Genomic DNA, 14214 nt, shown 5'->3' on the forward strand with positions numbered 1-14214 from the left:
ATATATCACATCATTATACTAAACGTTTTCTTTCAAACGCGAACGATAACATGTTTTTTCTTTAGCCCTTCATTCCATTTTCCTATCACCGAGTGTTCCACGCACACCAAGGTAGAAAACGTCCTAAAACTACAAGAATCCTTCTATGTGACTGCGTTGGAAAGAACGCCTTCGTCAAAATATGAGTCTACCTTACTTGGTTTTGCACACAAGCTTAAAGTTTATGCAATAAAGGTAAAGCAACAGCTTGAAGAGTTTACGGTGTTGACGATGATTTTATGATGATGATGATGATGATGATGATGATGATGATGATGATGATGATGACGATGATGACGATGACTGATGACGACAATGATGAGGATAATGTTGACGATGATAATGACACTGTTGATGACACTGATGATGACAATGTTGATGATAATGTTGATAACAGTGTTGATGACACTGATGATGATAATCTTGATGATAATGTTGATGACAATGATGACGATGACGATGACGATGACAATGATGAGGATGATGATGATGATGAGGATGATGATACCATCGTGATCATTATCATCATCATCATCATCATCATCATCATCATTATATCCTTTAATTCACCGAACAGAAAAACGTTACCTTGTTCACAGCTAACACCTTGAAAACCGCCAGGACACGAACAGCTGTAATTACTACCAGCACTACTGCAGTTTCCTCCATGTAAGCAAGGAAATTTTGTGCAGAGATCTACATCTGTTAAATTAAAGTGAGGCAATGGACGTTATTCAATCTCAAGAGCAATAATATGAAACAACCGATTGTTCTGTTCGGTAGAATTAAAAAAAAAAAAAAGAAAAACACAGTGTACACATGTTGAAGAGCCACAAGATTAACGGGAAAATCGTCCAAATGTCTTGAAAATCCCTTATCCGACCTTAGGTCACCCAATTAAACTAATGATAACTGTTGTCAAAGTGTGTTGAATTACATTGGCAATTGACCCCTTGAAAACCCCAAAGACTGTCGACACATGTTCAAGCATGACTTATGAAAATGGTTCACCACTAAAAAACGTATTTCTAGTATTGAAGTATATTAATTCGTTTTGTTTGTTAAAGTGGCTATGTCACGCAAAACAACGTAATTTCATGAAACCCAAAATGTCCAAAATGTAGAATGAAACATTGCAATAACCACTTAAAACTGTTGGACAGCGTAAAAGAAATACAACAAAAGGAAAGGAAAGCATGGGTAGACAGATATGGACAAGATTATTGAAACGGATTGCATTTCGGTAATTTTGAATAACGTCGGCCTGACGTTTTTCAAGTGTAAGGTAAATGGACTGGATAAAGGTCGTCTTTTTTCTCAGAATTATCTTGTTTGTGATGTAACGATAATCTTATCAGTAGAGGAATTCCACATTAACATCTTCGAGATTTAAACTCGTGATTAACTAAAGATTTCCCCTAAACACCCTAAAATAACGTGTCATAGCCCCTTTAAATGATATTAAAAGGAAAATTGTTATAGGGATCCATTTGTTCAGTTTTCGCTTATTTTCGTCTATTATTTGCTGTAATATTTCAAACTTTTGTGACGACAAATGCTTGATCCAATTTCTCCCTGTGGACCCTAAACCAGACACTTTTCATTGGTGCATTCAGCTCTTTTCCTGAAATGAATAAATGCGCGCTCTGGTGGTGCACAGAAGTGTACTTCACTGAATGGGTTTTAACAGCGCAAGGTTGCATTTCGTTAGTGGTTCACGATCGATCGATATCATTGCTTTTCCCTACCGCCCATTGGAAGACTGCTATCAATTCCGTTTCACCGGGAGAGATCGTTATAATAGTGACCTAACTCGGTTCAGTTTTCAAAAATCCAAGTACAACTATACTGAGAATTTCTTCGATATTTCAAATACAAAAGCTAGATATGTGCATTTACCTTGACAGTTAACTCTTTGAAATCCTCTTAAACAGTCACACTGGTATCCATCGACATAACTGACGCATGATCCGTTGTTCACGCATGGCCCGCTGTGACAATGGTCTACCACTAAAACTAAAATTATTGTTCAAGTAGAGACATTCGAAGACAAAAGTTACACTTTCATTAAATTGTGTATTAATTGATTAAATGTCCGCTTCTGGTTGTTGTTGTTGTTGTTTTTTTTATTATTTTATAGTTTTCTTTTGGATGTTTTTGTTTTCATCTCTTGATTTGATTGATTCTTCAGTTTTTAGTCTGTTTCCATTTGATTTTTTATGTGGTTTAATATAAATTTCTCACCATATACATAGTAGTCATAGTAGGTTCAATTGTCTCTCATTTTGATTTCAACCACAAGGAAACATTCGTTCGTCAGTGCATTATTGTTCTTTGTTATTGAAAGGAAAATTTAATGAACGAAAAAAAGGAAATATTGTTTAGATTCGATCTGATTACGGTCATTTATCACATACTGGGCAAAGTTATTAAATGCTGATTGGCTGAGACGGAGGGAATATTTTCTTAATCACGAGGGCACTTTTGGTAATAAAGAGGGCATGATTACCTGATCTTGATTGGTTAACAGATGCCTAGCCAGAGCAAGCGTGGGTACAAAAGAATATGTCTCCACGATTCTGACTCTGATTAAACGATTTTTGTCCACATATCATTAAATACATTTTTAGCTGTATTTCTGTTGACAATAACGTCTTATTGAATTGAACTGTATCCAAATGAAAGCGTGCTTGTTGTGATTTCCAAGCTTAGAGTGCTCATTGAACCGATTGGTCAGTTAAGTTGATTGTCACTTGTCGCGGCATTGAACGAGCTTCCCTCAAGAATGTTGCCCTCTATTTGATAGCTATGTAATCGCAATGTGCCGTCTTGCAATTAAGGATTGATTTCACTTCTGTATTCATCCTTTTCTCCAAATTGCACTCGTCGCTTGGATTCGGGACTCGGGCAATTTAGTGAAAACTCCGAAAATACTGTTGAAATTAATCCTTAATTTTCCTCGGAGCCATTCGGCTAAATCATAATCCATATAGATGGACTGGTTATAAAACTCTAGAAAGTTAGAAAACAGTAACATTGCGTTTCGGGTTAACTTGACCGTGACCATGCACAATCTTTTGTCCTCGGTTCACAACTGAGTTTTGAATGAATTAATGGAAATTTTAGGTAGGCTGTCTTTTACAAAAAGGATGTTGTTTGTGCATGGTAGTGGCCAAAACAGTGAACAAAAGCATAAAGCATCTCCATATATTAACAATGATTACATATAATTTTCAGTGAAAAAAACCCCTTCCTTTCTACTGTTCCTTATGTAAAGGGTTACGATTTATTGACGTAACGAGATTGACTGTGTTTGTCGAGTATGCGTGCGAGATTGAAATTGACGAATGCCTTACAGACCTTCACAATTCTGTCCCTGAAGTCCTTTGGGACACTCACAACTGTAGCTGCTTAGATTGCCGGAACATGTTCCGTTGTTTTGGCAGGGGGTACTGGAACATGGATCCAAGTCTAGACAAAAAATAAGAAGTACTACATAGTTCAAGTATGTTTACTTGAATAAAGATCGCATGTTTCGTCGAACGTCAAACTCGACTAGTTAGGTTCTTCTCGCTTTCCTGATTTTAACGCCTTTCGCAATAAATGTACAATCCTGGATAGCCTAAACAGGTGGAATAAACGCAAAGATAATTATGATTTCTGGTTTTCTCGGCGTTTCCATATTTTCATTCTGCCTTGGGAGATGACGCTTATTCAGTTTCGCTGCCAGGGACTATTGTTGACACAGTTTTGATTTTCGAAAGGGCAATTGGTTCATGCTTCTGAAGATGAAAAAGGAATTATCCTTACATCTGAGGACAAATGCCATTGGATGTATCCACCTTCCATTGTGTTCGTACTTTAGGTGACCTTGTGACACTAACATACCAAAAAGGTGAGTTTAAATCTACCTTGACAATTGTTCCCTTGGAATCCCCCAAGACAATCACACCGGTATCCATGAACGGAATTGACACATGTTCCGTTGTTCAAGCATGGTCCACTATAACAATGGTCTACCACTTAAGAAAAAAAGAAAGAGAGATTTTCCAATTAAATGCTTTTTTTTTCGAAATATGAAATAAATCAAATAGCAAGAATGTTGATTCCACATCATGCTCATAAAAATATGACCAGAACGCTTTAATCGATTGGAATCGAAATATTAAGGCAGAAACGGTCAGCCTTCATCGGTCTGTTTATATAGGAATGGTTACAAGGCGCTAAGATCTGTAACCACTCGTTCAGAGCAAGCTCTTTGATTTATCAAATTTGCAGATGACACATGCAGTGTTCATCCCTTTTTTGCGCATGCTGAGATAAAATAAGATTTCAAGGATTGAGCCTTCTAATCGTTTAAAGGGAAAGGTGTATGGTACAGACCTTCACAGTTCTGTCCCGTAAATCCATTTGGACACTCGCAACTGTAGTTATTCAGATTTCCTGTACATGTCCCGTTATTCTTGCAGGGGTTGCTGAAGCACACATCCAACTCTGTTGAATAAGAAACAAGAGCTCATCAAGTTGAGTTCATCTACATCATCATTATTATCATTTATCGTCATCACCAACTCCGTTATTATTGTGATCGTCATCTTCATCAATGCTGCATGGTATATGAGTCCGTGGTACAAGCCTCTTCACAGCTATATGAAAAGAGTGGGTACTACAAATTTAACGCAAACCTTCACAGTTCTGTCCCTTAAATCCATTCGCACACTCACAACTGTAGTTACTCAGATTTCCTGAGTAGCTACCGTTATTCTGACATGGATTGCTGAAGCATGAGTCCAATTCTAAAAGGCAAATTGAACCGTTACCTAGTTAAAGATGTGGATTTTCCGTTGACTGTTTTTGAGCCAAGGTAAATTTGTATTCATTATTGTTGTGACTGTCATATTCATCAATGTTAGTGTATGGGTCTGTGGTAGAAATCTCTTCTCAGCTAGTTGTCTGAAAAGAGTGAACAGTACAGACACAAACCTTCACAGTTCTGTCCCTTAAATCCATTCGCACACTCACAACTGTAGTTACTCAGATTCCTGGAGCATGTTCCATTATTCTGGCATGGATTGCTGAAGCATGAGTCCATTTCTAAAAGACAAATGTAACCGTTACCTATTTAAAGATGTGGATTTTCCGTTGACTGTTTTTGAGCCAAGGTAAATTTGTATTCATTATTGTTCTGATTGTCATATTCATCAATGCTAGTGTATGAGTCTGTGGTAGAAATCTCTTCACAGCTGTCTGAAAGGAGTGAACAGTACAAACACAAACCTTCACAGTTCTGTCCCTTAAATCCATTCGCACACTCACAGCTGTAGTTACTCAGATTCCTGGAGCATGTACCGTTATTCTGGCATGGATTGCTGAAGCATGAGTCCAATTCTAAAAGACAAATGTAACCGTTACCTATTTAAAGATGTGGATTTTCCGTTGACTGTTTTTGAGCCAAGGTAAATTTGTATTCATTATTGTTGTGATTGTCATATTCATCAATGTTAGAGTATGGGTCTGTGGTAGAAATCTCTTCACAGCTGTCTGAAAAGAGTGAACAGTACAGAGACAAACCTTCACAGTTCTGTCCCTTAAATCCATTCGCACACTCACAACTGTAGTTACTCAGATTCCTGGAGCATGTTCCGTTATTCTGGCATGGATTGCTGAAGCATGAGTCCAATTCTAAAAGACAAATGGAACCGTTACCTATTTAAAGATGTGGATTTTCCGTTGACTGTTTTTGAGCCAAGGTAAATTTGTATTCATTATTGTTGTGATTGTCATATTCATCAATGTTAGAGTATGGGTCTGTGGTAGAAATCTCTTCCCAGTTGTCTGAAAAGAGTGAACAGTACAAACACAAACCTTCACAGTTCTGTCCCTTAAATCCATTCGCACACTCACAGCTGTAGTTACTCAGATTCCTGGAGCATGTTCCGTTATTCTGGCATGGATTGCTGAAGCATGAGTCCAATTCTAAAAGACAAATGGAACCGTTACCTATTTAAAGATGTGGGTTTTCCGTTGACTGTTTTTGAGCCAAGGTAAATTTGTATTCATTATTGTTGTGATTGTCATATTCATCAATGTTAGTGTATGGGTCTGTGGTAGAAATCTCTTCACAGCTAGCTGTCTGAAAAGAGTAAACAGTACAGACACAAACCTTCACAGTTCTGTCCCTTAACTCCATTCGCACACTCACAACTGTAGTTACTCAGATTCCTGGAGCATGTTCCGTTATTCTGGCATGGATTGCTGAAGCATGAGTCCAATTCTAAAAGACAAATGTAACCGTTACCTATTTAAAGATGTGGATTTTCCGTTGACTGTTTTTGAGCCAAGGTAAATTTGTATTCATTATTGTTGTGATTGTCATATTCATCAATGTTAGAGTATGGGTCTGTGGTAGAAATCTCTTCCCAGCTGTCTGAAAAGAGTGAACAGTACAAGCACAAACCTTCACAGTTCTGTCCCTTAAATCCATTCACACACTCACAGCTGTAGTTACTCAGATTCCTGGAGCATGTTCCGTTATTCTGGCATGGATTGCTGAAGCATGCGTCCAACTCTAAAAAAAAATGAAAACACTACCTCTTTTATGGCAAATTAAACGTTTTGGAGCAAACATTATTGGACAGGGCATGCGTTAGCACAAAGTGTCGAATTATCATTTATCTTCTTTTCTTCCTTCACTTATATTTGCAATGGTACATTTCATTGATTTAGCCACACTGTATACACTAACAGTGGCGGATCCAGGAATTTTTGATGGGGGGGGGGGGGGGGGGGAGTCCAAACCTTGACTCAGAAAAACACTACAGAAACTTTTTTTCAGATTAGTGGCAAAATAGAATGGCTCTCCATCAAAAAAACAAGTCAAGCAGTTGAGTAATAATAGGCGATCCTGCAGGTGCGAGAATTTTAGACTCAAACACGTAGTAAAAAAAAATCGGTTATTCGGTTATTATTATTCTTATTATTCTTATTATTCTTAGTCTTCTTCTTCTTCTTCTTCTTCTTCTTCTTCTTCTTATTATTATTATTATTTTTATTATTATTGTTAAGGCTATTTAACAACTATTTATCGAACTGGAGGCGGGCTAGGTACATTCTACTACTAGCGACTGAGGTGAATAGTTGTTTTAGTATAATTATACTAAAACGCTGGGCTAATATAGGACAAAAAAATGATTTTAATTAACTGAATTATTCCTGCAACGATTGCCAAATTTTTGGTCGTAAATCGCGCGTGAGTTGCGCGGAGGTGAATAGCGAAGGATATTCGGAGTTTGAGTAACCAATCAGAGTGCGCCTTCAACGTTATCCACTCCAGGTGATCTGGTGACGTAATTCGGAGGGCTGGGGAGAAAAATTTTAACGCCGCATCCCACAACCGCGCGCGGCCTTAGGTGTTGTTTCCAAACTCCCTGCATTATTGCCATCGCCAAAACTTAACAGATCATTATTTGTCTACCACAACTCCTGTTACTGAACGAACATTCAAGTAGACCCGAAGAGATCTAACCTCGCCTCTGCCATGTTGAATTCGAAAATAAGGCCGCGCGCGGTTGTGGGATAAGGCGTTAAAATTTTTCTCCCTAGTCCTCCGAATTACGTCACCAGTTCACCTGGCTATTTTAGTACATTCTAAAAGGGTCGTTATTTGGCCCCCATTATGAAAAAGGACTATTCTGTTTGTTTCTGCAACCTTGCTCTTTCTTGGTTACCGTTACTTTTGCACCTAGTTAAAATTTCTTTTAGGCAGACATGTGGGCAACAAAAGTACCAACCTTCGCAGTTATGTCCGTGAAATCCAGAGGAACATTCACAATTGTAGTTACTTAGATTCCCAGAACATGTACCGTTGTTCAGGCATGGGTTACTGATGCATGGATCCAATTCTAGGAGAAAGTTAGAGTAAAAGTTACTCAATTTACGCCATCATCCGCGTGATGAAGTTGTGAGTCCCTTTTTTGCTTCAACGTCTGGATGAATGAATGGATGCTCCTTAAAAATGCTTCAGTCCGAGTATAGCTACTGGCTCGTTCGCACACCATCATTACGTCACACTGAACAATTGAATAACCATGAAATGATAGGATTAGAGTTACATTTGTAGGTTTCGAATTGCCTGTTCCTTTGTTTGTTTTTAGCATTGTAAATTGATTACGTTATACGGTACTGTTCCGCCTTCTTTTTTATGGAAAAGAATAAAGAGTGAACCCGTAACTGAACTAGTTACATTTTCCATGAAACGTAAGACTTGACCATCCTTCTCTTATTTGTTTTTCCTTGGAGATTAATCGATGCACCGCATGATATTTAAATTGGCCCAGAGTTTCGAGATATTGATATGCAGCATACAGTGAAATGATGTCACGAAGGTTCGCTTCAACTTCAACTTCACTTGCTTCCGGAAATGTCAGTAATGCGCCTCTTTTTACTCCTCAACTACTCACCCGATGTTAAAATATCCCTAACCTAAGAAGAGACTGACGCCGGGTTGACGGCGTTTAATTTTGAAGAGACACTTTGTAACTTGATTACCTCTTCAATTAAGGGGACATTGAACCAGTTTTTGCCGAGTTTATGTATAAAAGGAGTGGGAAGTGCAAACCTTCACAGTCCTTTCCCTTAAATCCTTTTTCACACTCACAACTGTAGTCACTCATATTGCCAGTGCATGTGCCGTTGTTCTGGCAGGGATTGCTGAAGCATGCATCCAATTCTACTAAACAAAGAACATGAGTTTATCTAGGTGATGTCATCATCATTGTTACTGATCGTTGACATTGTTAACTCAGCCTGCTATTATCGTCATCTTCATTTTCATAATTTTTAGTGTAAAAGTGAGCCTGCAGTGGAAACCTCCTCACAGCTGCATGTCTCAGGAAACTAAACCCAACCACGGTCCAGTTCTGATCTTATGCAATCGTCAAAGACAATGTTTTGCACCATAAGGAACTCAAGGAGGGCAAATATGTGCTGCGCGTCCCTATCTGAAAACCAATGGAAGAAGGAAGAGAGATCCTGAGTAGAAAACTGTAAACAAATCTTACCACGTTCACAGTTTCTTCCACTGAACGTTTCAAGGCAATGACATCGGTAGTCGTCAGTGTTGCTTTGGCAACTGCCATTGTTTAAACATGGACTGGAATAACAGTAGTTGCTCTCTGGAGAAATTTGAACAAGAAATAACATAGCTACAGCTGACTGATTATGTGCAGTCTGTATAGTTGTCGGCCGTGCACAATATATTTTGCACTGAAGGCTTAAGGTTTGAAGCTTAGTTTCCTAACAGAAAAATGAATAGCTCATTTCTGGTTTCAACTTTAGTTACAATATGTTTATCATTTGTCAAGCCACTGTTCTTCATCTAGCAGTTACTTTTGTTTGTCTCTTTGTCGTTTTGCTGGTGGTCCCTTTCGTTTAGTCTTGACTTCGTCTCCTCGCCGCAGAAATTTAATTAAGCCCATGTTGTTTGCTGACAGTCGAGACCAACAGTACTAGAAGAGAGTATCTTTCAAGGCTTTTTAAGCAATTTTTTGTGCCAAATATACAGGACAGGAGGAGACCTTTTTATTTCTAAAAGAAAGTTGAGAAATGAGATCATAGGTATTAAACCTGATTACCTTCACTGTTAAGTCCTTCATAAGGTCCCAAGCAATCACAGGTGTAGTTATCTGGGCGACTTGTACAAGTTCCGTTATTTTGCATGGATTGTAAAAACAATGATCCACCTCTAAAAATAAAAAAAAATATGATAGCTTTAAGATCAACAAGTTAAAGGGATAATGTCTCGCTATTCTCGTCAAAATTCAAAACACTGAAAGACGTCTTTGCATCAATCGTTACGGGTCTCATTCGGGAGTTAACTACTGGTGTCAAATCACTATAGACTTAGCATGCGTTCAATTGACCGTATTCTGGAATAGGAAAATTTATAGTAGAAGTTAGAAATTCCTCGCTTTTACGGAGATTCACATTAAAATTGTCAAACACCTGCTAAAGTGATTTTTAAAGAATATGTATTATCCTTGTTGCTTCAAAACGCCACACATACCGTTTTAAATCATCACTCCCGTATTCTTATTCCGGAATAGGGTCAAAAGTACACACGTCTTAATGTATGGTCCCGAGGGTAACAGTTAGTTTTGTTTTCCCGAGAGTCCTGATGTTTCCCGAAACGAAGTCCCAAGGGACCATATTAAGTGCTTTTATATATTTAGACTTTTCGTTCAACAATCGCAGCAAAACATCCGGAGCAGGCAACAACTGCGGAGTTGTATACATTTGAATTTCATCGGGTGCACGTGACCAAGAATCAATCAATCACTGTGCTCGTTTTGTTGAGTGAAAGTCTAGATGTATAACAACTTCTATTTTTCAGTTTTCACCAAGTGATTCAAAACACCACAGAGTTGACACGCGTGTAGCGTCAACACCAGAGTTATATGTGTTTCTCTCAATTGTGATCACAACCAATGAAGACCAAGGAATAATGGTATAGTTTTTTGCAATGACCACTGAAGTGGCATTGGAGTTATACTTTGTTGTTTGCAGCTAAGGATGGAGAGGGTGGAAATGGTTGACACTTGAAAAAAACGCCGTCCAGTATTTTCAAGTTTGGAGAAGTTGTCTTCAAAAAGTCGCCAAAAACTAAATACATCTATTTGTAGCTCTTTTCGCCACAAAATATTTCATATATTTTCAATTGATCGTTCTCAGTCCGTTGCCAGGAAAGGATGTAAGTGTGAGCAAAAGTTACAAATTTCGTTTTGTTTTTTTCCATTGTTCGTACAGAAAACCGCCATTACTGGAGAGCAAGTTGCGCACTGGAGACATCTAAAACGAAGACAAAGGAAAGACTTAACTTAAGTTGCTTTGATTTAGATGTCCAAGTGCGCAAATTTGCCCTCCAGTATGGCGGTTTTTTGTACCATGTGGTAATCGCCAGATAAGGAACCATTTAGCATGAACAGCTGCCCCTTTAAGCAAAGGCCCCCGGTGATTTTGCTAGCAAACGTGGCCAGATAAACGATGTGTTGTGTTGATCCAGTTATGTGTGCCGATCTAAAATATATTTTCATATGGTTGATATCTTTTTTGGTGGCACTGCGGTCCCTTAGGGAAACTGTATTGCAAGCGTCGTTAGCGACGATTTAAAACCACGTTGGAGTTTCTAGTGTTTGTTACGCAAGGGTTTTTAAGGTTGGTTCGTTTGCCAGCGCCACTTTCCATTCACGCTCGCGACCCCGCACTATAGGTCTTTTCTTGTAGCGATTTACTATGGAGAAACAGCGACAGTTGCTCGCCGGAGAAGGATTATCTACGCTATCGGACAGTTGCTGGTACAAGCCAATCTGCGTTTAATCTTAACCATCGATAGCGGAAACCTCCAGAAGGTCAAACCAAACGCAGGTCACGCATGGCAGAGTCGACGTTTTGTGCAAAATGTGTTCAATCTGTTCAAGAGCTCCTTAGAGGTCAAAACTTGAAAGACAAAAGGAAAACAAGATCGAAGGGAAAAATCAGGGACTGGACCAAGCAAGTCGGTCGACATCCGATTCAAGGGAGCCCAAAAGCCGTTTGAGCACAACGCCAAGCTTGATTCTGTCCTGGAAAGAAGTAGAGAGGAGGCTGATGGTTCCAATGTTGCGGTGCGCGCGTTGATAAAAGAAGGAAAGGAATTAATTTTTTACCACGGCGGACACGTTATAGGGATCGCGGCTTACATGTGTTGATGGCTGGAAGGTGGCAGATGAGTACATGTCGTATGATTTGGCGTCTGTGGGCGGAGGACGATATAGCGGTTAAGAAGAGCAGAGAGAAACTGTTGGTCGACAAGCGGCCCAGCACCGAAGCGATTTCTCGAAACCGTTTTAGGAGCACCTTATCCAGCTCAGATCGGCCCGTTTTCGCGGAAAGGATTTGGTTTTAGCATTGACCAGCAGTTTTCTTTGTGAGCATTCATTGTGTTTGGGTTCGCGTGCGTTCCGCCCATACCTGTGGTTCAGTTTGTTTATGGATCTATAAGATGGAAAAATGATTTACGTTCGTGTGAACGTTAGTGAATTATGACGTAAATATATTTTCATATGGTTGATATCTTTTTTTGTTGCACTGCGGTCCCTTGGGAAAACTGTATTGCAAGGTCGTTAGCGTCTAGTTACACGTTGGAGTTTCTCTTGTTTTACGCAAGGGTTTTTAACGGTGGTTGTTCGCGCCACTTTCCATTCACGCTAGAGACCCGAACTTTGGTCTTTTCTTGTAAGAGATGTACTATGGAGCACAGCGACAGTTGCTCCTCATATGCGTGCCACTCGCCACTCCCACCCTCCCCCCCTATTTATTTTCTCCTTAATTTTTGATAACGATTGGTCTGCAGTTTCAGGCCGTAGACGAAGTCTAACTTCGCTCAGAGCACGTGCTTCCGGCGCCACAGACTCGTGCCACTGGGCAAGGGATTGCTGTTATGCATGGCTCAGCCAAGGTGGTGGCGGATCCAATAAGGCCAGCATGGCCGACGTGCCTGGATTTTACCTACAACATGCCAACACCGGAATAAAACCCAGGACAGTGATGCTTCTCTTCTGAAGGTTACGAAGACTTAGTTCAGGTACTGCGGGGATAATGACGCGTGCGAAATTTGACGATAGTAGCAAGTTTGAGGTACAGGTTTAAACGAAAAATTTGCGTAAGAATTGTGCTTTTCTGGAGGGGAATCGGTTGCATCCTCCTTTCATTGGAGCGTCATAGAAGAGGGTTATAAGTTACCTTTCTTTGCTTTTTCCGAAAAACCCGCAGCTTTTAAGAACAATAGATCAGCGCTAGAGCAGCCAGAATTTGTTGAGAGGGCGCGTTAAAGTTGCCTTTTCAGTCTGGCACCCCGCGTTATTCGGTGTGCCGTACCCCCGTATGTCGTCACCCCTCTTTCTGTATCTGTGTAGGCCAACGGTAAAAAGGGGCTAATTTGGACTGAGATACGTGAAACAGGCATTTGCAGAAAAAACGTAAAATATACGAGGATTGGAAAGTGGCCATTTCCTTATTTTGAGTCGGTGGGCTGGGGGCTTAAATGTTAACATTCGATCGTAAGAGCGGTTATCAGCATAAAGAGGTTTGCAACCGAGCACCAGTGTTACCTAGGTTTTTTCGTGGGTTGACACGTTTCTAGGAGACCGCAATTCTACCGAATACGGTCTCTTGCCCTTGGGCTATCTCTCCGCAGCAACATATTTTCACTAAAGTTCTGAAACCAGTTGAGACGCACTGGGAGGTTAAACGGGGCACGCATTGATCTTTTATTGGATGATGGTTGGGGTATAGCCAGTAAGCGTGGACGCATGCGCTTCCATCAGCATAACGGTTAAAGATGAGGACTTGCACTGAGTGCAGGTTTTGTGTCTAACACGATGCTAAGTATGTTGGGGAGCCTTGCCAAAGTATATCTCTAGTTCGTATTATATGGCAGTGATGTGGTACTATTGAAATAAGATGAGAGAAGAGTTGCGACGAAATAGTGTCAACACTTTGCTCCCTCCTGGATTGTGAGGGTTGTGATTTCTGCGAGATGCCTAGCCTCGCTTACTGGGCAGATAGTTTCTCTTGGTCCCGTGGTGGGGAATGTAAGTCGTATTATGACGCGACATTGTTCTATGTCTTCAGCGTGCCGCACCTTATTGGGGATGCCCTTTTAGAACTGGATTAATACCAACGAAGGATGAAATTATTTTCTGGAAGGAAACTATTGATTTTGTCAAGTCCAGGTTTTGTTTTTGGCAGAAAGCCTCAGTGTTTGGCTTTTCTGATGCCAGTGCAACTGGTTGTGGCGCAGTTATCTCTCTTGATTTGCAACGCGTTTGTCATAAGCTTTGGGATTCCAGCAAGGCCTCCAGAAGTTCGACTTGGAGGGAACTCCCTGCCATAAATTTTGCAATCTTGTCATTTAGTTCTGTGCTCCCATGTAAAATTCGGAGCCTACCTAAGGAGCAAGATTAAGCTTGAGATTCAATGGATACCCCAGAACTGAGAACGAGAAGGCGGACTTTATTAGTCGCCTTATCGACGTTGACGACTGGCAGTAATTTAGAGCTTCTTCGCCACTTTAGAAGAAGCCTGGGGACCCCATTTCGGTTGATTTTACAACGCCAAAGTGAAAATTTTCTTCTAGAG

At 40.0% G+C, this 14214-nt stretch overlaps 1 protein-coding gene across 1 annotated transcript in view; it reads right to left on the reverse strand.

The window, feature by feature from the left end:
- Nucleotides 1-4713: 4713 nt before the first annotated feature.
- Nucleotides 4714-14214, reverse strand: part of LOC138055638 (fibropellin-1-like) — an 11467-nt gene continuing 1966 nt past the window's right edge. Inside the window, exons 2-12 of the mRNA XM_068901525.1 lie at nt 9672-9781; nt 9099-9212; nt 8657-8767; nt 7830-7940; nt 6497-6607; nt 6203-6313; nt 5905-6015; nt 5611-5721; nt 5317-5427; nt 5023-5133; nt 4714-4835 (exon numbers count right to left, since the gene is read on the reverse strand). Of these exons, the coding sequence (XP_068757626.1) occupies nt 4714-4835; nt 5023-5133; nt 5317-5427; nt 5611-5721; nt 5905-6015; nt 6203-6313; nt 6497-6607; nt 7830-7940; nt 8657-8767; nt 9099-9212; nt 9672-9781 (1234 nt within the window). The remainder of the gene's footprint in view (nt 4836-5022; nt 5134-5316; nt 5428-5610; nt 5722-5904; nt 6016-6202; nt 6314-6496; nt 6608-7829; nt 7941-8656; nt 8768-9098; nt 9213-9671; nt 9782-14214) is intronic.

The sequence above is a fragment of the Montipora capricornis genome, chromosome 7 (genome assembly GCF_036669925.1).
Source record: "Montipora capricornis isolate CH-2021 chromosome 7, ASM3666992v2, whole genome shotgun sequence".
NCBI lineage: Eukaryota > Metazoa > Cnidaria > Anthozoa > Scleractinia > Acroporidae > Montipora > Montipora capricornis.